Source organism: Podarcis vaucheri, assembly GCF_965113315.1.
Source record: "Podarcis vaucheri genome assembly, chromosome: 3".
Taxonomy (NCBI): Eukaryota; Metazoa; Chordata; class Lepidosauria; order Squamata; family Lacertidae; genus Podarcis; species Podarcis vaucheri.
Genome location: NC_138761.1, coordinates 83,785,588 through 83,808,418, shown reverse-complemented (window position 1 = coordinate 83,808,418; position 22,831 = coordinate 83,785,588). Strand labels below are relative to the sequence as shown.

At 39.7% G+C, this 22,831-nt stretch overlaps 1 protein-coding gene across 2 annotated transcripts in view; it reads left to right on the top strand.

The window, feature by feature from the left end:
* Positions 1-22,831, top strand: part of LOC309529152 (cytochrome b5 reductase 4-like) — a 33,969-nt gene that overhangs the window by 6,411 nt on the left and 4,727 nt on the right. Inside the window, exons 3-13 of one of the 2 annotated variants that reach the window (XM_082216948.1) lie at positions 1,280-1,380; positions 2,007-2,091; positions 4,863-4,904; positions 12,147-12,201; positions 12,719-12,776; positions 13,653-13,746; positions 15,099-15,131; positions 16,725-16,847; positions 17,486-17,626; positions 18,720-18,872; positions 21,145-21,295. In XM_082216948.1, the coding sequence (XP_082073074.1) occupies positions 1,280-1,380; positions 2,007-2,091; positions 4,863-4,904; positions 12,147-12,201; positions 12,719-12,776; positions 13,653-13,746; positions 15,099-15,131; positions 16,725-16,847; positions 17,486-17,626; positions 18,720-18,872; positions 21,145-21,295 (1,036 nt within the window). The remainder of the gene's footprint in view (positions 1-1,279; positions 1,381-2,006; positions 2,092-4,862; positions 4,905-12,146; positions 12,202-12,718; positions 12,777-13,652; positions 13,747-15,098; positions 15,132-16,724; positions 16,848-17,485; positions 17,627-18,719; positions 18,873-21,144; positions 21,296-22,831) is intronic. The other variant, XM_082216949.1, reaches the window with a different exon arrangement.

Sequence of the window (22,831 nt, the reverse complement as noted above, 5' to 3'; positions counted from 1 at the left end):
CCATTTATCAGCAAATACTTTTCTTAGAGTGGATCCCTTGTCTATGCTGTAAACAAAAACAGTTCCCTTTCCTTTATGGGGTCCACAAGAGCCCTTATAGAGTCCTTTGTAGGTTCTCCATCAGTAGGAGAAAATAACAGAGGCCAACCAGAGAATATTGAGAAACAAAGCAGCTAGTAAGCCTGATCTTTATTAAAGCTGTTGCAACAGGGTGCTCCCTCACACACAGGAGAGAGGAGGAGGACCTAGGACAAAGCTGTGCAAGCCCTGCTATAGACTTTTGAACTTTCCACCCTGTAGCTCAAGACCACCACTCCATACATCATGCATGCATCACAGAAAGGGTGTAGCCCAAGACCACTACCCCAAATACATCATACATACATCAGAGAAGGGGCGGACTACAACAGAAATCTGAGTGAGTTGTTTTTATCCTGTCTTCCAGGTTACCTGATTGGATTACCTGGGCATCCTGGCAACTCTTTTGTTATAATAACTACTCAATCCCTGAATCCAGGTCACAGGTCACAGGCTCACCCCCTTCATATATTAAATGTGCCCTTGAGACAGGATTTGTAAGCAAAGAGACAATGGGGAGGCTCCCCTTTTCCTTTCACCTTGCAGAGAAATATTTGAGGTCGTTTGGGAGAGACAAAATGGTTTCAGGGCTTTGTTCTGTGGGGTTTCTGTGGGGTTTTAGACATGTGGTTTATACATTATATATATATATATATATATGACCTTAAAATTCTTATAACATCTACAACCGTAGAACAGTTTACAGCACTGGATATAATATTTTACCTGTGATCATTCCGATTCAGTAGTTGGTTGCAAAAGTAAATATATGTATTTTCCTGGTTCCTTGCATGTTGCAGTGCATGCACAGAGCTCTTCCCAATGTGACTACATCTCCATTGATTAGGGGAAAGGGTAACCATGCACATAGGAAGGGATGTATGCTTGGATCTACCACTTCCACTGAAGCAAGGATTGATGTGACTCTGGATTCTGGACTCTCAGATGCCTAGTCATCAGAACATAAGCTATCATATGTGCTTTAATATTGTGCCTTAGGTTTACCTAGCATGGCATATTCCTATCTTTTTCTGAATATAACTGCTTTCATTGTACAATTTCCTGTTTCAGTGTTGCTAAAATAATAAAGGAGCAATGCAGATAGATAGATCGATAGATATATTTTTAATACTTTTTTTCATAGAGGGCATGCTGCATGTTTTAATTGGATTTTTAAAAATTCTTTTTACAAAAATTGTAGGTCTCGTGTATAATATCACACCGTATATGGAATATCATCCTGGTGGTGAAGATGAGTTGATGAAAGCAGCAGGAGCTGATGGCACAGAGCTATTTGATCAGGTAAAAAGAGTACAGGTCATATTCATTTCATCAAAACTTAATCTGAAAGCTGCACACTATAAAGTATTCTGCTGCTTGAAAAAGAAGACACTATTCTGTCATTTACAATATTTTAAAATTAATTGTGTATAATGTATGTATTGTGATAAACAACAACTTTTTGATGTTTTGAGTTGTAAGATGTGTTGTTTTGAAGTAAAAGCTTCCATTGTGTTCCTCCTGGCCAGGTGAGAGGAAAGGAAAGAGAGGAGTTCATGAGTCCACTCCAAAAAGAAACTGAAAATTCATTTATATCATGCACTTGTTGAGGAATTGGGTACAACCTCAGCAAGGTGCCCTCTTAAATAGCTAAATCAGAAGCTTAAGTGCTACTCCGTGTGTTAGTTGCATTGTTCCTATTTTGAGTTTACATTTCTTAAAAATTAAAAGCATATTACGTTACCTTAGTACCTCTGTCCCCATGGTGGATCAGGATCTACCTCTGCTTGTGTTTGTTTTCATTCAGAAGTTCTATGTAACAAGTTTTCATTATTATTTTTTTACTATACCTTTACAGTTGCTTAGAAGCAAGTGTTATTATAAGTGCCCGAATCCTCTAAAATAGTCCTGGTTTCTTCCACATGCAGGTTCATCGCTGGGTTAATTATGAATCGATGCTGAAAGAGTGTATGGTTGGAAGAATGGCACTCAAACCTTTTGCTGCTTTGAAAGGTATACTTACTCTCTCTCTCTCTCTCTCTCTCTCTGTGTGTGTGTGTGTGTGTAATAATAATTTGTTTAATTTTTTTTTTTAAACTAAGTGCAATCCTAATCCCATTTATGTTGGAGTAAGGTTCATTGACACATTCCATACCAAAATCAATTTCCCTTGCTAGTGTAACTTGACAGAGAGACGTAGCCAGTTCTGGCTTCCTCTGTGATACCTGAATTTTCAAACACATTGCTGCATTACATTTTATAGTGCATGTGCACACTAAGTTGTCTTTTGTTGAGGCCCTTAGCATTGTCCAGTTAAGCACCTGAGTTTGGATGCAATGATAATCCAAAGGCAAATTAGTCCGCTCTTGATCTGCCTGTTATTAAAGACCCATTCATTTAACTGAGGCTTACTTATGATAAACAGTGTTTGCTAGATTGAATTCTTCGATGTGCAAAACTAGTTCATTGTGTTACCTCTGCAGAGCCATGGTTCCCTTCCCTTAATACATACTCCTGAGTAGCACAGTTTTGTTAAAATTTATTTTTAATGCTTGCCAAGTGTTGGTTCAGCTTTAAAAGGCAATATTCTAGCTTCTTGTTTTAATTTGCTTGCCGTGTCGACACAACAGAGAGCTCAGGAGACTGGGTTTTATTGTTGCTATGTAGCTGACACTGTGAGTTATACTAGGATGCTGCTGTGTATAAACATAACCAAGAGTAGTTTTCTAGTTGAGCAGAATTTGTAGAATCCAGATTGGCTAAGGCATCTTTTAAGCATAAGAACAGGGTTTGAAAACAAATGGTCTTGGTGCAGGTTTATAACTTTTATGTGATTAAAATAGCATTAAAGAATTGGGCATCCTAAGCAATTTTTAGGTTGTGAATGATCGTTATCTCCCTCCTCCCCGTCTCCCATAAGCTCTGCAGCTTTTGCTCTACGTCTTCTGTTCGCTCCAGGGTAGTAGCTTCTTCATGACTTCTTGCTGACTTGTGTGATGCTGTAAGCTTGTTTTCTTCCTCTAATTTCTGTTGCACACTCTATAATGATATTGAACTCCTGGATTCAGTGAGGAAATGGAGGCTCTTTAGAATGTCTTATAAAGGAGAGCTACGAAAATTTCCTTTTCAGTGTAATAGACATAGATCAATATCCTTTCATTTTATTTGGCACTTTTAAATGATACTGAGTATCGCCTCCTTTCAAAAGCCAGCTTCATATACAAAGCTAAATTAATAGTTACAGTATTTCTTCTACTTAAGATAGTTCATTGTACCGTAATTCAGCTGTTTGTCTTTCCTAGCTCTGAGAACAAACACTAATGATGACAGACAGGGAGCAATAATCTTAAGGGGGAAATTTTGGATACAATCTCCAGAGGTCCTTCATTAGGCAATCTCTGGGGCTTACATATGCATCCCATGGGACTTGTGGTGCTTCTTGAAAAAATGAGCTCCTGCCACTCACCACTGCTTTTGAAACCCATTAAAAATATTAAAAAGCAGAGGTGGTCTTTATGTGGCAGAGATGATCGCAATTTGGAAAAAAAAAACCACACCAAAAAACCAACAAGTCTAAAGCACAGTTAGAGACTCGAGCAATCTGGTTTGTGGCCATAGTTTGCTGTTTGTTGGCATTTTTGGTACACTTACATTTAGAGTGAAGACTATCTGAATGATTTGAGGACAAAGTAGCAGTTAAACAGTTAATTTATCCCCAGTTGTTGGTACCTGATACTATATTTGAAAGGTATCTATTTTTTTTCTTTATAAAAAATAACATGTAAATGAATGTGCTGTAACCAAGGTTTAAAGAGTAGGACAAAGTATCCCAAGCTTTCAGTATTCCATATGGAGATCATTCCATTCCTAAAAATGTCTGCAGATAGGACATCAGCTCTATACAAAGTACTATACATTTTCAAAGGCCCGACTTAGGAATGACAACATTAAAATGCACTGTTAGTTACAGAAATGGTTGTAAACTTTAGTTTAGTGTTTCCTGCAGTTTGCTCGCAGGTGAAAGGGGCAAAGATGAATTGTCCAGAGTACTGCCACTGAGAGGGTTATAATGCATTCCATTTGAAGCAGCACTGGTGCAGCAAGTCCTAGGGCTGGTGCACATGAATGGGCGCTAAATGGAATGCGCTTTAAGCTGCTTCTTGCAGCAAGTGCTGCCATGTGGCAAACAGTGGCTTGCCATAGTAGCTGGGTGGCTTTTATTCACACTACCACAAACATTGCACAGTGGCATGCGGGGGGGGGGGGAATCATTCTAGTCTCTACACATAGATGATATAGCACAATGAGGCAGTTCCATGTGGTTTTCATAGTGATTGTTTCATTATCCAAAAATATAGCAGATAGTTGTGTCATTAGCAGTACATGTTGGGAGCATAATGCTGAACATGGTTTGCAGCATTTCTAAGAAATCCAGTTTTCGATTTGCCACTTTTATATGTTATGCAGTGAATGTATCCAGATTGGGGAAACCGTGGCTTTAAATATATAATTCCTAAGGTTGTACTAACTTTTTCATCATATATGCCAGTAGCCCATCAAATAATTACATTTATTTACAATTGGATATATTCTTCTCTTCAGTTTACTGCTTTTTATTCTTTTGCATGCTTTATTTTTCTTCTCTTCAGCTTTGATGAGCCTTCTTTATTTTTCCTCAGTTTTTTTGTTTTGTGTTGTTTTGCCCAGAATGATTGCATATTGTAGCGTAACTTGTGGGAGTTTTTTGCTCTCATGATCACAGCATTCTTCTTGCATACTTGCAGAATCTTGCCCCATTGTATCTGAAGAAAACAGAATCTTAAATGGTAAGTATTTGTGCAAACAGTATCGCATGCATTTTAAAAACAACAACACAGAGATATACAAATCAGAGACATGCAGATCACTAGTGGAACTTCATATAGATATCTTTTTCTGACTAAACAAAGGACCATCCACTCCAACAACTCTCTATCTAAGTTGCCTGTACTGTCATGTGCTACTGTCAGAAATAAGATGGCACAGCAGAAAATGAAGTAGAGAAGATAGAGCATTGGGCTACTTGAGAAAGACAGCTGTAGGGGAAGAAAAATGCTCCTCGGATCTGTTGCCAATAATAGTTCAGGAGTTTTTGTTGTTGGAAAACTTGCAGGAGCTTGATGAAATCTCTGTTCCTGTGTGCCCTTATTAACAGCACAGGTCTTGAGTTCCCTTCTTGCTTTCTGCTTTCATATTATTGTATTATATTGAAGCCTGCTCAAAGATGGTGGCAGGAGTTTCGGGAAGAACAAGTTGGAGCAAATTGCTATGCATATATGTGGTGCTTAGACATTGGGTCAAATTTTTCATAGTGGATTGTTGAAGAAATTGTGATTGCAGAAGTCTTTTGGCTGAGTTGAGATGTTATATGAAACCATAGTGCTCAAGCATTGGGCTAATGCATTTGCTCTTCCAGCGTCATGAGGTGTGTATTAGAAGCTTTAATTTTCAGTTTTCAACTAACTGCAGTGTGTTATGTCTGAATTCAAAATGTCGTTAGTCTTTCCTATGGCTTAGACAAGGCATCCCCAAACTCGGCCCCCCAGGTGTTTTGGGACTACAACTCCCATCACCCCTGACCACTGGTTCTGTTACCTAGGGATCATGGGAGTTGTAGTCCCAAAAAACATCTGGAGGGCCAAGTTTGGGGATACCTAGCTTAGACTAGCAAATTGGGATTACAAACCACAGTTTGAAGTTAGTTTAAACTAGGCATAGGCCAACTCAGCCCCCCAGATGTTTTGGGACTACAACTCCCATCATCCCTGACCACTGGTCCTGTTAGCTAGGGATGATGGGAGTTGTAGTCCTAAAACACCCGGAGGGCCAAGTTTGCCTATGCCTGGTTTAAACCATACTTAAGACTAATCACTGTTTCTCAGAGAATGGACATAGCAACAGACTGCTGTTAATTGGAAACAGAAACACAAGCTTCTAATCTCCTTGTGGCTGCACCAGAGGAAGAGCGGCGAGAGGAAACACACAACACCTACCCATTGCTTCTTGCTACAGTTGATTGATCTAGATTTGACACATGCCAAACAATTTAAAAGATGATTCTGAAGAGATCATGAAAAACTTTCTGTGTTTCTGTTGCTTATGTCCTAATCAGAAGTCAGCTACTTAACTGAGCAGTGAGTTTGTTAACTGAAACTAGAATTTAGATTTATTTATTCTTTAAGTCTGTTTTTAGGTTTGCTTCCTGCAGGGTTGACTGCTGCTAACAAAAGGATGTCTGCAGTTTTGATCAAAATACATTTCAGAAGCAAAATTAGAGATGAAGTTTTCCCACTCTCCCACCCCAGTGAGGCTCTACAGTGCTAGCCCTGCCACAATTCATGTCACTTCTTGTTGTTAAGAGTAAAATGCTTCTTCCAAAATACGGATTCTAGTTTTTAAGAGTATTGTGGAGAAGAATTAAAAAGGCAGTAAACTGGTTCTTCTCTCCCTCTCTTTTTCCCCACCCCTTCCTGTATCAGCATAACGCTGATCATATAAAGCGATCCACTGAGCTATAGTAAGGAATAACAGTTTATTGTATCTGCTGAGAATAAGGAGGAAAGGCTGTTAAATTGTTGCTTTGGAGAAATACCTGTAGAACATATGGACCGGCAATTATATTTGGCTAAAAAATAATACCATATTATCAGTAGCTGTCATGGAGTAACACATTTGTTTTTTGTTTGAAAGGGTTAATGGGTGACTGAGCTGAATAAGTCACCATCAAAGTCTGCTTCAATAATATGCTTCATTAGCCGATAAATATATCTGAACAATACCAGTCACTGTACTGGGCATGTAAAAATGGACTGAATCAGAAATTCATTGCAAATAAGCGTGGGCAGATATGAAGAGCAGCAAAACAACACTGAGTCATCTACCTTGTGTAAATAACCCTCTGACTCAACTCCCCCTCATCTGTCTTTCTTTATAAAGATAATCTACCATGCCTTCACCTAAAAAGCAAGTATATTCTCTGCTTGTAATTTATGAATAGAACAGGAACAAAACTATAATTAAAAAGCCTGCCATGAAACCAATTTTCTGTTGCCACCGTTCGTTGAGTTCATTAACATAGTGGCAGAACCAGAGAAGAATTGGTATGCAGAGAAATCCACAAGGGCCAAATCTTTCCCTGTATATTGCATTAGACTTAGAACCGTTTTTTATTATGGGACTTTGGGAAAATCAGTTTTCCCAAGGCTGTGCTCTCCATCTGTGAAAGCGAAATGCTGAGAATTTGCCTTGTGAGGGTGGATGTAAGAAATAATCTAATATTGCAACACTAAAGGGCAGTGTAAGTTTATGATGAAACTGGGGGGAAAGCTTTATTGTAATAGGAAGCTTATCGAGCATAATATTCTGTTTTGTATATACTGTACAGTGGTACCTCTGGTTATGAACTTAATTCGTTCCGGAGGTCCGTTCTTAACCTGAAACCGTTCTTAACCTGAGGTACCACTTTAGCTAATGGCGTGATTTCTGTTCTCATCCTGAGGTAGAGTTCTTAACCAAAGGTACTCCTTCCAGGTTAGCAGAGTCTGTAACCCGAAGTGTTTGTAACCCAAAGTGTTCGAGGTACCACTGTACTGAGATGTAAATGTAGAGAGCCAAGGCAGTTGTGCCAATGGGGTCTGAATATGTGAAAATGTCATGGACTGGCTGGAGGCAGAGGCATGGTGGGAGGCACTAGCTGGGGAACCCTCCAGGGAACCCCCAGGGGAAGAAGGCTGAGAGCCAGGGGGTTGGTGGTGGGGTGACGATTAGTGGTCAGAGGAAGAAGGAGGAGCAGTCGGAGGCAAAAGAGGTAACAGGGTTTAGTGAGCAGGAAGAGGCTGTGTCAGAGAGCAGTTCAAACTCTGTGGGAGAAGTGGAGGCTGGAAAAGACGGGGACCATAAAGCAGTGATGAGGCAGGCTGGTGAAAATCCAAGGAGTAGTATCCCCCTCCTTCTGCGACCAGCTGCCCTCTCTCTTGGTCTCTTAGAGCCCATTTCTCCTAGAGAAATGGAAAAGGAAGAGCAGAAAGTGGTTGTATGCAGATGCAGATGCAGTCTGCGACTGCTTCGGAAAGACGATGGAGAGGAGCAACAGAACTTTCTCCCTTGTCCCCCTGCACATGCCCTATGCCCTCCCCAAATCTGCTCTGGTGGGTGGGATGTTCTGCTGCACTATAGAAAATCCTTGCGCCGACAGGACATGTTAGTTGGATGCCACCTATTCTCTTCTTTTTCCAGATAAGAGGGAAAAGGCTGGGGCAAAATGCTTGATCGTACCTTAAGCGGAAATATTATCTTTCAAATGCAATTAGAATGTGGTCACACAGTACTTTCCCCCCTGTGCTATAGCAGACAGTTGATATTTTCACTGAGTTTTCTATTGTGTCCCATGTTTCCTGTGTTGAATCTAGTTTAGACTCTAATATAAAGGTCACTTGCAGCATTTAGGAAGCTGGGAAATAAATTATCAAGACTTGAAAATTCAGTCTTGCTGCATTAAACTGGATTGTTGTTGTTGTTGTTGTTAACTTTAAAATAGTCTGTGAATTTCCAGTAGTGACAGTTTCAGTATATGTGGTTCCCGTAAGCAATATGATATTCCTGAACTCTTAGAACACTGTAACATGTAAATATAGGAGAAAAAATGAATGAAGGAATTACAGTGGTGCCCCGCAAGACGAATGCCTCGCAAGACGGAAAACCCGCTAGACGAAAGGGTTTTCCGTTTTTGAGCTGCTTCGCAAGATGATTTTCCCTATGGGCTTGCTTTGCAAGACGAAAACGTCTTGCAAGTGTTCTGATTTTTCCCCCTTCCCCCCTTTTTCTAAGCCGCTAATAGCCTTTTAGCCGCTCAGCCGCTAATCCGCTAAGCCTTTAATAGCCGCTCAGCCTTTAATAGCGCTAATCCGCTAAGCCGCTAATAGGGTTGCTTCGCAAGACGAAAAAAACCGCTAGACGAAGAGACTCGCAGAATGGATTAATTTTGTCTTGTGAGGCACCACTATACTAAAAATCTACAGCAACCCTGTAACATAGTTATAGTATAATAGTATAATTCTAAATATATTTTCTGTAGACAAGCAGGAAGAGATCAATTTTAATCAATAAAAGAAATGATAAGCATTGTTTACAGAGAGTATCTAAAGGGCATTCTAAAAATCCCTTCCCCTGGGAAGTCTTCATAGTGTATTATTGACAATTCATTAAGAGGGCAGATTTTGTTCTTCTGTTGTGTTTCTATAGGTATAGCAAACTTTGATTCTACTTATTTTGGGTCATAGGTCTTGAATAATACCGAGTTTCCTCATCCTGAAGAGATAGTTAATGGAAAATATTCCAGTTTTAACCATTTAATATTTTATTATAGTTATTGGTAAGGTTTAGAAACTGCTACCACATAGTGGAACTTTCACTGTTCGAAATCAGCAGTGTTCCAGTCCTTCCTTCCTTCCTTCCTTCCTTCCTTCCTTCCTTCCTTTCTTTCTTTCTTTCTTTCTTTCTTTCTTTCTTTCTTTCTTTCTTTCTGGTATTGGCTTTGCTTGACTCATTTTCTCTTCAGACTTGTATTAGACACCTGGGAACCTTAAGGTCTGCATTCTTGAATGACATTTCCATTACCAAGTGAAGGACATCTTTTCAAATAACAAGAGCTATATTTAGATGGTAGAATTTAGACAGAATGCCTAGTGGTATTGGGGTGTGCGGATTTTCATCTGGCTACCTGGATCCTTTATCCTCACCTTTTAACGGTATTTGACTTAAATCCTACATGTCCATTCTGTTCACAGAAGCGTATTCCATCTAGTGGCAGCTTCCACTAGCAGATTCTCATCAATTTCCCCTCCTCCCTGAAATACCCCATGTCTCCCCAACTCTCACACACTTTTTGAGAGTTTCCCAACCTTTTGGAAAACATTTCCTTGGGAAATCTGAGAAAACCCATGAAAAGCAACAGGACATTGACATAAATTTATGTCTATGGACTTTGTGTGACTTTCTTTGGATTTGAGTTACTAGTTGTCTCTGTTCTTTTGTTGGTTCTCATAACATTACAAAACTCTTATGGCTGGAAATATTACTGTCTCTTGCACCATATACTATGTGCAGTGGATCCAGAATTCATTTTGATCCTTTACACTGGGAGTGGTGAACCCTACAGCCTATGAGTTGGATCTGACTTGCCTAGCCTTTAAATGTGGCCCACTTCCCCTCATGTTGCTGGCTTCCACCAAGAGTAGAAGACTGCTGTGCTTTGGATGGAAATAGTCCTTTCTCTGAGCTGGAAATCTCTCTCATCATTCTGGGCTAAGAGGAGAGGTTATCCTAGTGCTGGGATGGGGAAGTTGCAGTTTGTGGATGATGCATGTCTGGATTAACAATTTATATGTGTGTGTTTTGAAACAAGAGTTTGTGGTGAGTAAAGTGCATGCATGCAACAGTAGTTGCACATTCAGATACCACTTTGGCCATAGTCAGGCATGTGTCCCTCATGGTTTTCCATTTTTGAATTGCAGTCATTGGACTGGGGTGGGGGGGCGGGGAAGTTATCCACCCCCTACTTCCAAATAAAGTTTAATTAAAGTACGGATTACTCCAGTTTTATGCATAGTCTTCCGCTGCAGTGTCTTGTGTGGATGAAGGGGAAAGTAGTGCTCTCCTAACTGGCGACTGGGGCAGGCCCAAAGGCAGCAGGTATTCTGGAAGTGAGGTGAGATGCTTGTAACAACAAGCTGCTGGCTATGGGGTGAAGCTGAGTGCTTTGCATGACACTCCCCCCCCCCCACCACCAAAAAACAGACTTAAAGGTTGTTTTCACAGTATTCTGAATTGTACTTAGTTGAGAGCTGTCTAGATTCGTTTTGCTTTCACATGCAGCAGACTCAAGGCAGGGCCCTTGTGTGATCAGATGGATAATGGCTCTAATTATGTGGTATAATCAGCGCTGCATACCTCTTTAGATACTTTAAAATATGAAGCAGTATATAAATATTCTTAAACAAATGAATTTGAAGCAAACAGCAGAAACACATCCAAATGCTGTTCTGCAGAATTTGACGTTGCGAAAGTTGCTCTTGAGCAATGTCATGTTCAGGCTATGTTCAATGGTGTGTGCAGCTGCTAGCAGCTGTGGAACTCTTCCACAGTCTTATATGGTAGCTGGTTTCTTTGTGTTTTTGATATGAGTAGTGTGTGTGTGTGTGTGCGTGTGCGCTGTATTTACTAAATTTTAAAATTTCACCACTCTAGCATGTTAGGCATCCTGACAGAAACCTTATTTGAGCTCAAAACAAATGAATTAAAACCAGGGGACCATCTGTTACGCTTTGCTCTTTGACAAGTGATACGTGGTTGCCTTTCCCCCCTCCCTTCTCTTGGATTGGGGTGTTTCTGTGCCTCAGACAATTTAAACTTGTGGAGGCATGAACCATGTATCCTGAACTTGAGTGCTTCCAGGTACCTAAGGACAATCAACTCTGAACTGAACGTTCTGAACTAATTTCAGCAAGTGCCTGATATGTCGCAGGTAGACAGTGTTCTTTATTTGAAAAAGTTATTATTACTATGTTTTTCTATTGCCCTTTGTCCAAGAAGCTCAGATCAAAATGCATGTTCTCCTCATATATTATTGTAACCTACTGAGAGGTAGGTTGGGCTGATACATGACTCATGCTAATAAAATGGAATGAAACTAAGGTTATATCTGCATACTTGGGGGTGGATGCAGGTTATGCCTTCTATAAACTCCTTCCACTTTCTAAAGGGACCGACCAGTGAAGGCTGCCACTGTAGAAGGAGGAAGGGAAGCAGTTATTGTCTGCTCTCCCCAAGCCACCCCCCCATCACTTCCTCCGGCTTTGCAGGAGTCAGTGAAAATATCCTTTGCCATTCCTCCACAGGAGCAGACCATAAGTGGAGTTCTGCCCATGGTAACCATGGATCTAAGTCGATTGGTTTACCTAATGAATAACATTTGCTTTTTAGGTCCCTATATGTATGTCATTTCTCTCTCTCTCTCTTTTTCTTTTTTGCAGGTCTGTTTTCTAAAAAGAAAGTCCCGGATAATTATTCCAAAGAAGCAGTTCCCAGGTACTATTCCAAGGCACCATTATCATTTTTATAAAATCTTTGTAAAGCTCTATTTTACATAAGCTTCAGTAACAACTAGCAGCTCTTAGGTGACTCCCCTAGACAGTTCCATGAAATAGCTGCAGTACGGTGACCATTGTTACACTATTTAATGGCATGAATAACAATTCAGTAATTTCTAGGGGGCTGGGATTCTTGGTACATTTCCCACTCCACCACTTGGTGGAGTGGGAAATGGGCAGCTAAATTCTACTAATTTCAAATTATAAACAAAACAAAGTAACTCAACATTTGTTCTATGTGATGGTGCCTTTCAGATTAAAGTAAACAAAGGTAATATCAATCTTTTGGTGCGACTGCCAGAATTTTGCTCACAAGCTTTGTTAGATAGTGGAATGTTTTCAAGTGCTTTTAGGCATATTTCTTCAGCAAACAAATGAAGACAGGTTTGTACGGAGGCAGATATATACATGCATTGTTTCAAAAAGATTAATAGGTTTTTTTCCTAATATTTCAGTTATGATTGGTTCCAGACAGATGGTTCCATCACCGTGGTCATATACACTAAACAAAAGGTAGAGAATTGCTTTTTATATTAAATAATTTTGAAAACTGTATGCTTGTTTTTCCAATATATCATTTAGTAGCTCCATTTGTATCCAAGCTTTGTCCCAAAGAGCTCAAAGCAACATACTTGTTCTCCCCCCACATTTCATCCTCATAACAACCCTGTGAGGGAGGATAGACTGAGAAATAGTGACTAGATCAAGGCCACCCTGTAAGTTTCATGGCTAGCTGGTAATTTGAACTCAGGTCACCTTGGCCTTTGCTCCTCCAGCTCCCTCACTAACAGCTGTCCAGAGTGGTTTCTTGCTTCTCCATATGCTTGAAACTGTGCCTCCAAGGACACCTGTGTGGTGTCACTTGCCAGTGCGGTGTAGTGGTTAAGAGCGGTAGTCCCATAATCTGGGGAACCGGGTTCGTGTCTCCGCTCCTCCACATGCAGCTGCTGGGTGACCTTGGGCCAGTCACACTTCTTTGAAGTCTCTCAGCCCCACTCACCTCACAGAGTGTTTGTTGTGGGGGAGGAAGGGAAAGAAGAATGTAAGCCGCTTTGAGACTACTTCGGGTAGTGATAAAGCGGGATATCAAATCCAAACTCCTCCTCCTCCTCCTCCTCCTCCTTCTTTCTCCCTCTGTCCTCCTTCTGTACCAAAACCAAGCTTAAGTATGTGGAAATGAAGTGCCTTCTTCATCCATTTACCCTCACCACCTCCTTCCTGTCTTCTTTCTTCGCTCCTCTTGATAGGTTCAGATTGAAAACTCTCCACTGTAGGGAACTCTTGTTACTTTGTAAAGTGCTGTGCGCATTGATGGTGCACTATTATAATAAAAAACCCTTCAGTTTTAACAACCACTTTGAAAAGCCTTCATTTTCCTTCCTCTGTAAGGATATGAACAGTGAATTGGTAATAGCTGATCTTCAAGAACGTAAACTGAGAGGAGAGCTGATTGTGAAAGACTACTCGTATCTTTTACATCTCGGTAAGGACTTTACTGGCAAATTCTTCATTGCAGAGGTGTGCATATAATTATAAACATGTAATGGATGCACATATACACTCATATATAAATGCAGCTCAGCTGCATTAAAATCCCGCAGTGATAAGAGTGGAATGTGTATAGTACTCAAGCCATGGTACCCCATGAATGTTTTGTACTTGGTAGGCATAGCTGGAGGTCAGGGTTGATGGGAGTTGTAGTCCAACAATGCCTAGAGAGCACAGGGTTGGGAAAGGTTGGTATCTCTATGTTAAGGCTAGACTCCAAAGATGTGAAATATGTTGAGGGAGAGACTTGTGCATTCAGTTGGAGTTTTATTCCTGTATGCAGTTGTTCTGTTCCTTAAGAGTAGCTAGTGTTCATTTTTAAAAGCATCTTTCCTCTCCAGCAGAAAGTGAAGAGAAAATTCAAGTGATAGACTTTGGGCACCATTAAAGGGCACCATTAAATTGTCAGATATTGAACTTAGTAAAACAGAGCAACTGAGTGCAAGTGTAGGATGCTCCATCTAGCTCAGAATCGTCTCTACTGAGTGATAGAGGCTTTCCAAGCTTTCCAACAGGAGCTTTCCCCAGCCTCTACTGGAAATGTTGGAGACACTGTGCGTGTAATGCACACTTTCTAAAATTGAGCTTTGACCTTTCCTCTTAATAGAATGAAGCTCCAGCTGTGTGCGCACACCAGATACGTGGATCCTTGATTTATGACTAGTTTTATCACGAGTCTTCATTTGTAAAAGTTTTAGTTTTGTTTTAAATGTATCTGTTGTTTTTCTGTTTTTAATTTATGTGTAAATCACCCTGAGACAGTGGTTTATAAGGTGAGTAGTAGATTGGTTGCATTATGAGGCTCAATTGAAGTATAACAGCAAGCAATAATTTGGCAGTACATGAAAACAGCCTTTAATTCGAACGCACAATTCTTCCTTCCCTCTGGTGCTGCAGTTTCTTCTCTCACTTCCTGTTTGCCACCAAACCAAAATATGCTATTGCGTATTTCCAATTCTGGTTTCAAAGCAAAATATGCTTAGTGTAAAGGGAGGGAATTTCCGCCTGGCAAGGAAAGGGGGAGAAGGGAGCATGCACATCCAAGACTTGAATATGTACTGCCAAGCCGTGCCTATATATTAATTGAATGGAACTTTGTGGTATAGCTAATTATTTGGGTTTTCCATTGTAGAGAACCTCATAACTTTATTTAAATGATGAAATCCAAAGCTCTAAAGCTTTGCATTTTCCTGACACCCGTACATTTAATGTTTATTGCTACTCATAATAATCGATGTAGACACTTGGTTTTTATTAAATTAATATATATATATACTTCTGTTTTAGAACTAAGTTATGCAGTTCATGAGGATATGATAGGTAAGCAAGTACATCCTCTTACAGTCAAAACATTTGTGCTTTTTTTGCTCTGACTTGTTAGTATATTCAGTATCTGATCACTTTTTTCAGTAATATTACTACTAGTGCGGTTTCCGAAATCTTGCATCGTGCAAGAAATGTAACATATTTCTTGTATTTCTGTGTATTTATTGTGCTGTATATTAAGTACAGGTAACTCGCAACTTGCGTACATTTAACTTACGCACATTCAGCTTTTTGCTCATGGCCAAAAAGTTAAAAAGAGGGGGCAAAAAGGGGGTGGGCATCTGGAATCCCACCTGCTGTTGAACCCAGGGTGTTTTGACTATATGCAATTTTTGACTTTAAGTGCCATCCGCAGAAGCGTAAATTGAGAGTTGCCCGTACCTTCCAGATGACTGTTTGAGAAACTTAAATAAGGCTAATCTATAATAGAGTGCCCCCATGTGAAACACTTTCCCTGTTCTAACATCATGTTAACTCTTGTGCTAATCAAGACTGCAGAGCATTAGCAAGTATTTGTTGGCATAGCAATTCATATGATTGGACTATAATCTTAGTCTGTTTGCATGGTTCACCACACATTGATGCATGCCTATATAAAAACAATGTTAGATGCACATGGTGCACCATTGAAGTTAAACTGGTTTAGCTTACTGTAGCAGCATGTTAACTTAAGAACTGAGAGTATCATCTTGCATCAGCTTCTTTGCAAAGCTTACATTTTATGTTAGTTATCTTATTCATTGTAATGCATTTCATAGCTGTCAAGATTCTTGAATCACTATCTTAATGTCTTTTGAGTCTTTTGAGTCTCTTCTTTACTGATAAACAGTTTGAGAGAAATGCTTTTCTGCTCATGGAAGTGTTTTCTATTGATTTTTTTTAAAAAAACCCTTTAATGCCGTGTTAAAGACTCCTGTGCCATATTGCAAACTACTTTTGAAATTTACTTGACTTTAGAAACAGCCTGTCATTCTGCATGAGGGCTGCTGTTAAAAAGGAACCAGCCAAAAGCTTCCTTATATTGCTGTTCTTTTTGATTCAGGCTACACTATGTTGGGTCCCGTAACAATGATCTGTTGTCCTTTGAATATAATTTGTCCCTTCCTTCCTTCCTTATTTATTTATTTGCCATACGTAAAACTGTCTTGTTGAGCATTCGTCTGCTCTCATTCAAATAAAAACTGCCAAGTGTGGTATTTAATCAAATGCTTTTCACATTCTGACTATTACTGCTTACATTTCTGTTCCATCTCTCTGTATCAAGCAGGCCATGGCAATATTGGTACATAAGGAGTTCAGGCACTGACTAGACCAAATCTGTTTAATTTCAGCAAAGTAGCTGTGTTTCGTTCTTTCAGCTGCTGCCCTGCAATTTTATTGTCTCTGGAGAATATCCAACTACCATACGCGGAGAAGATTCATTGAAACGAATGGCCATTTCTTTCAGTGGGTCTCCCGAGGGCTTTACTCCCTCTCTCTCTCTCTTTAATAAATTGAACAGAGGCAGGTTGTGAACGCTGTAATTACATTTTTTGTACAAAATGGCATGTATGTATTAGTATAGAACAACACTCTGTGTATTTTTAGTACAGGTCTCTGAAAAAGTGGGAAAGGTGGAATTTGTCCTGAAGAAGAAAGAAATTATGTCTTGGAAAAAACTTGGACAGCCATTGGAACGTCATAACTCCTTTGTCAAACGCACAGAGAGAGGTAATTAGTTTTGCTGCCATACTCATGACTGATTTTCAGCACACCCGAACTTTAGGAGACAAAATAAGATTGCTGTTCAAGGTCTGCAGCATAGTCAGAATGACTATGTTTAAGGATGTATTATAGTCTTAGCAAAAGCATTGTGTATAGCTGTGTATAATATGATGGCTTTGTGTTTTCATTGTACCTGCAAAATGTACTGTCCATGATAATAAAACCTCTCTATATCCCCTCTTCTCCTCAGCTGCCTAAAAATTTTATGCAGAGTGCAAAGTATCTCAGTTATGTTTCAGATTCTTATATAATGCATTTGGAAACCAAAAATGCAATTATTCAAAAATGCCATAACCTTTACATGGGACCAGATATGATAGCTGAAATTTTCATATTAGCAGGAATCTGTTGTTGCTGTATTAATAACTAATTTTAATACCACTAATGGTTGAAGCATAAGTTGTTGACTTTTCAAGTGATAAAGGCATGAGTAGATATTTTGCCTGACTTTGGTTTGAGGATCTGAGGATTTTGTTCCAGTCATGGAAGAAGAGTTATTCACACAGAAGTATCTCTTTAGATTCATGGAATGTGAACATTTGAGCGGCCTGGATTGAATTAATTACAGTTTCTGTATTTTTAAGGTCTGTATTACAGAAAATGCAGATTGCTGTCAAAGACAAATGTCAGTCATGACACCCAACTCTTCTGTTTAGCATTACCACTGGGAACTCATCTCCTGGTCCCTGTTGGGCACCATGTTTACCTCAGACAAACTATTACAGGTAATGTAATGAAAGATCCTTTGTTATTTCCTAGAATATATTCTAATTCTGTTGTGGTGGTGTTGTTTTAAAAAGGAAAGGCACACAAATGATCACACAAGTTTATCACTTACCTTCTTAAATGAAAAACATGTTCCACCCTAATTAAATAGGTAATGCTCAGATGTCTCAAATGTTGAAAGGGAACCATATACTGTGGAATTAAAACTCTATTTTATAAAGGTTCATTTAGCAGTGTTTTGTGTATGAAGATGTCCACTACTTTACACCTCACCAGAAAGAATTTGCAATGTCCAGCCAGTTAATCTTGCATAAAATAGGATAATACCCAGTTGTGTTCCTCTGCTCATAGAGGGCTTTATTATGCAGAAGAGGGAAAGAAGCCATTTTTGCAAATCCCTTATTTCTCCTACAGACATCCCCCCCATGCCACCTACTACACTATTTGAGAGGGTCCCCCAACCTCCAGAATGCATTGAGGGTGTTCAGGAGGGATTGCTGTGGGAAGGGGGAATCAACAAAAATAGCTCCCCCAATTCTGTTATGTGGCTCCCGTTGGATTGAAGTGTACGAGTGGAGAAGCTACAAGGAGAAAATGGCAAGCAGTTCTGAACGGGAAGAAAGGTGATATTCTATTTTCGTTTAGTGTTGTGCCTTTTCACAGTCTAAAAAAATAGGTTTTAGCAACTAGACAAAGATAATAGCCAACCTTAAAAGCTGCATTTGTTACAAGTACCAGGATAAAATACATCTGTGCTGAAACTCAGCCCATCAGCTCGTAATTATTAAGTCAGCTGACAGCATGACTTCTTTTCATAAACACCAGTAAGCTGCTTTTTCTTTTTAAAAAGTCGCTCAGATGGTATTCAAAACTTCTTTGTTTAGCCCATTTATACACACGTGGTCAGGTATGTTGAACATTCAGTTTATCTAGAAAAGGGGTTAGGGCTTCTGGTCCATATGACTTCCACATTTAGCAGGAAGTAATTGCATTATTTGTAAGAATATGTGATTTGACATTGACGGTTGACTCTACTAAAAGGGATTGTTTCTGTGAATACTAAATGTTGAATTTTCTTCTTCTTTTCCTCAGGCACAGAGATAGTGAAGCCATATACACCAGTGCCATCTTTCTTGGTGTCTACATTCAAAAACCCCTGTCATGATGATCAGTTGCATATATTTTTCATAATCAAAATTTACCCAAGTGGACTATTCACACCAGTACTTGATGCCCTACAAATAGGTAAGTGTTTGCTTTCTTTCTTTTTCTCGTGCTCTTTCGGGATATTGTTGCTATAAATCTTTTTGTTGCTATAAAGTTTCCATTTTAATTTTTTTTTAATGATATGAAAATACATTTAATAGAAAATGGAAAAAGGGGGGAAAGCTGTTAAGCATCGTACGGTGGTCTATCGAAAAATCTGGTTGCAAACCGTTCATTTCAAAAATATATATATATGCTACATGAAAATACTCGGATCCGTGTTAGATGCGACCGTTATGGGAACTTATCAAAGGAAATCCAAAGTTCCCATGGTGTCAAGCAAGGCTGTGTTCTTGCCCCTATTCTTTTTAACTTCTATATAAACTCCTTAGTCGGGAAGATGGAGGAAGCAAGTACTCATTCCCCAAATTTAAATAATACACCAATCCCGGTCCTTTTGTACGCGGATGATGCGGCACTTATTTCCTTCTCTTGTGTGGGCCTAAGAAAACTTTTACGAGCTCTTACAGAGTATTGCGAAGCTGAACACCTAATAATAAACTACACCAAATCAAAAATTATGGTGTTCTCCAAGAGAAAACTCCGACATAAATGGAAAATTAATAACCAACCTATTGAGCAAGTAACATCTTTTAGATATCTTGGAATAATTTTTGATGAGAAGGGATCTTGGTGCCATCAGATTAAGAATTCCATTGTAAATGCGCAAAGATCTTCCAGAGCTACCATAAGATTATTTTACAGAAAAGGAGGTCAATATGTTCCTGCTGCCTCCCAGGTCTTTGTTGCAAAAATACTTCCACAATTGACGTATGGCACCCAGATATTTAATTGTCAAAAACTCAAGTCCCTGGAATCTGTACAAACTAAATTTTATCGTTCCCTACTAGGGTTACCTACCTGTGTCTCCAACACTGCCATTAGGCTGGAGGTTGGCCAACTCCCTATTAATGCCAGGATATGGATCCTGAAGATTCACTTCTGGCTAAAACTCATATTTTTCCCAGTGGGAGTGGCTCCATTGACTCTACTAGACCCGTTCCAGTCTAAATGGAGATTGTCGCTTTATGAAAAATTGAGGGGCCTGGGGCTTTCCTCACAAGAACTTATAGCCTCAGGCTTTGAAAAGGCTAAAATGATGGTGAGCCAGCGAATAGGAGATGTAGAGCTTCAGGACCATATGAGCAAGATAGATAAATATCCAGCTATCCAAGATTATGGAAAAGGGTTTAATCTAACCCCATATTTGCTGGACCTACAAATCGCAAAATATAGGCGGGCGTTTACCCTTACTAGATTTGATGTATTGCCATCTGCCTTACTAAAGGGCAGATACGAGGGCACACCCTATGCTGAACGAGTTTGCCCATGTGGTCTGAAGGAGGTGGAAACGGCTTCACATGTGCTGTTACACTGCGACCTTTACGGGGATATCAGGTTGCTGTTTATCTCCCCTATCGTTCAGAAATTTCCAGGTCGATCTGAATCTCAGCGGCTGAAAATCCTACTAGGAGACAAAAACCCAGAAGTAACACTGAAAGTGGCCAAGTTTTCTGCGGCCGCGATCAAGCGGAGGGCATTAGCTGTAAAAAAGTAAAAGATCTGACCCCTGGATAAGCCCCCCCCCTTTTTCAAGCCCATACATATACTGTAGTGCATATATGAGTATGTATATGTGTGTGTGTGTGGGTGTGTGAGTATATGTGTATTGTTTTTATGTATAATTTTACAACTTTTAACTGACACCATCATTCCCTTGTAAATTATTGCTGCCTTTTATGTTTTTTTTTCCTTTCTTCTGGTCTATGACCGTAATAAATTCATTCATTCATTCATGTAAAAAAATATAGTTTGTTTTCTTGAAAAATTAATAAAATATAATTTATTTATTTTTAAGTGTTTTGTTTCTCAATCTTTTCCTGATGAATGATTGTTTTATACTAGAAGGAATTCAATGCCTCACTAAGGCAACCCTTCCATCAGGGCAAGCATTTTGGCTTACCAAACAAAACAATCTCCTCTTTCCTCTCCTACCCCCAAAGGTGCTGTTACAGAGATTCTCCCAACTGCCCTGAGTCAAACCCTATTGTGCAAACAGAGGTCTTTGTGTAGGGCTTCCATGGACAGGACTCATAAGTTGAATCCCGCCCACTGTTTTTATAGTTGTATAAAATGTGAGCTAATGCACCCTTAGGTTTCTTTTAATGGGTGGATGTTGAGAGTGCCCTTATTTCATTCTCTCCAAGATTCACTGCACTGTATGTTTTTTCTTCTTCTTCTTCTTCTACAGGGGAGTATATTTCTGTGAGTAATCCTGAAGGTAACTTCATGAAATCGCAAATGGAAGATGTAGAGGATCTGTTTTTATTGGCAGGAGGCACAGGATTCACCCCAATGGTTAAGCTGCTCAGCTATGCTCTGACCAGTAGCAACAGCCTCAGGTATCTTCTCTGCTTATGACTAGGTGCAAGCATTATAAATGACAACAAAAGTCATTTTAAGTAGTTCTTGCTCTGGTTATGTGTTTAGCAGCAAGATTGTTTCAAAACACTGCACAGGTATTTGATGATAGAAACAAAACTGTCTTTTGCTGAGAAGGAAGGTTTTGACAAAACAATACAAATTGCTCATAATGTTTGTGTTGCAGTATTTCTTACTACCTTGTTTTAGCAATATCTGCAGGTACAGTTTTACACCCACTGTCCCTGGAGTAATCCGTATTGAAATCAGACTTAATTTTGAGTAGGCATGTATAGGAGTGTACTGTAAGGCTTCTGCTAATGTTACTTGGCAAGAGTGGTGGCTTCCCTGGTTGTGGTTGTAAAGTTTCTCAAATCACATGTGCACAGTTTCCTACAAGCAAGTTTTAATGTGGGGTCAGGGTTCATGAAGTTTGATTTCTTCATGGTAATTAAACTGCCAGAGGTCTAGCTGATTCCATTTCTACCATGGATTTCCTGTGACTACCAGTATGTCATTGAAATGGGAGACCCTCATAGAATGTAGTAGTTTCTGTATAATCAAGGGGTCCCAATTTTTCCACCACCCTTCTAGACGGGACCTCTTCTTTAATTTGTGTATTGAGGATCAGTGATTTCTGCACTAACGCGATTTATCCACTAAGACAATGGAGAAAAAGAGATACTGGGCAATTTCAAAATGATAGGTAGCCCTAGGGTAGGCCTGCTTTACAACACCAACTAAAAATGTGCATTTTTTTGGTCACACCCCTTGTATATAACAGGGACATCCAACTCCCAAGAAACTGCGATCTACTCCCGGGGGGGGGGGGAAATGGTAGTGATCTACCCATTTCGGGGGTGGGGGAGCTCAAAGTTGTTGAGTTTTTTTTTTAGGGGAGGCACAGAATTTGCACTCCTTAATTCGGGAATGCCAAAGTACGTGCACCAAAAACGGAGCTGGGCGGCGATAACTCCATCTTCCGTTTTAGCGATCCTGCACAAATGCACAACATAGCAAGGGGGCGGGGCCAGAAATGAGCAAGCGATCTACCACAATCGACCAGTATCACCCAGGGATCGACCTATCGATCGTAGTCGACCAGTTGGACACCCATGGTATATAATATGCCTGGACCACATAATGTAGTTAACTGATGCTTTTTAAGTGATTATAATATTTGATTGTTGTATTTCTTGTTCTAACCCATCCAGACAAAGGGCAGATATGTTATGCCCAAAGGTGAGCAGTGATCTTAGTACAGCTATGGCGTGCTTGGAGTGAGTTTGATAAGGAGGGCAAAGCAAATTAGGGCTACAGAGGGGCCAGAATCATCTCTTCCAACCCCACTATATATAAGTAAACTTACATGAGTCTTTCACTGCTATTAAATTACACAAAGTGGCATTGTTAAAAGCTGTTGGGAGTTCTTACTGAGGAATACTTGTTGCATTATTCAGTGTCTTCTGCATGGGTACAATATTTCTAACAGCTGTGATTTTAAATATTGAAGCCCT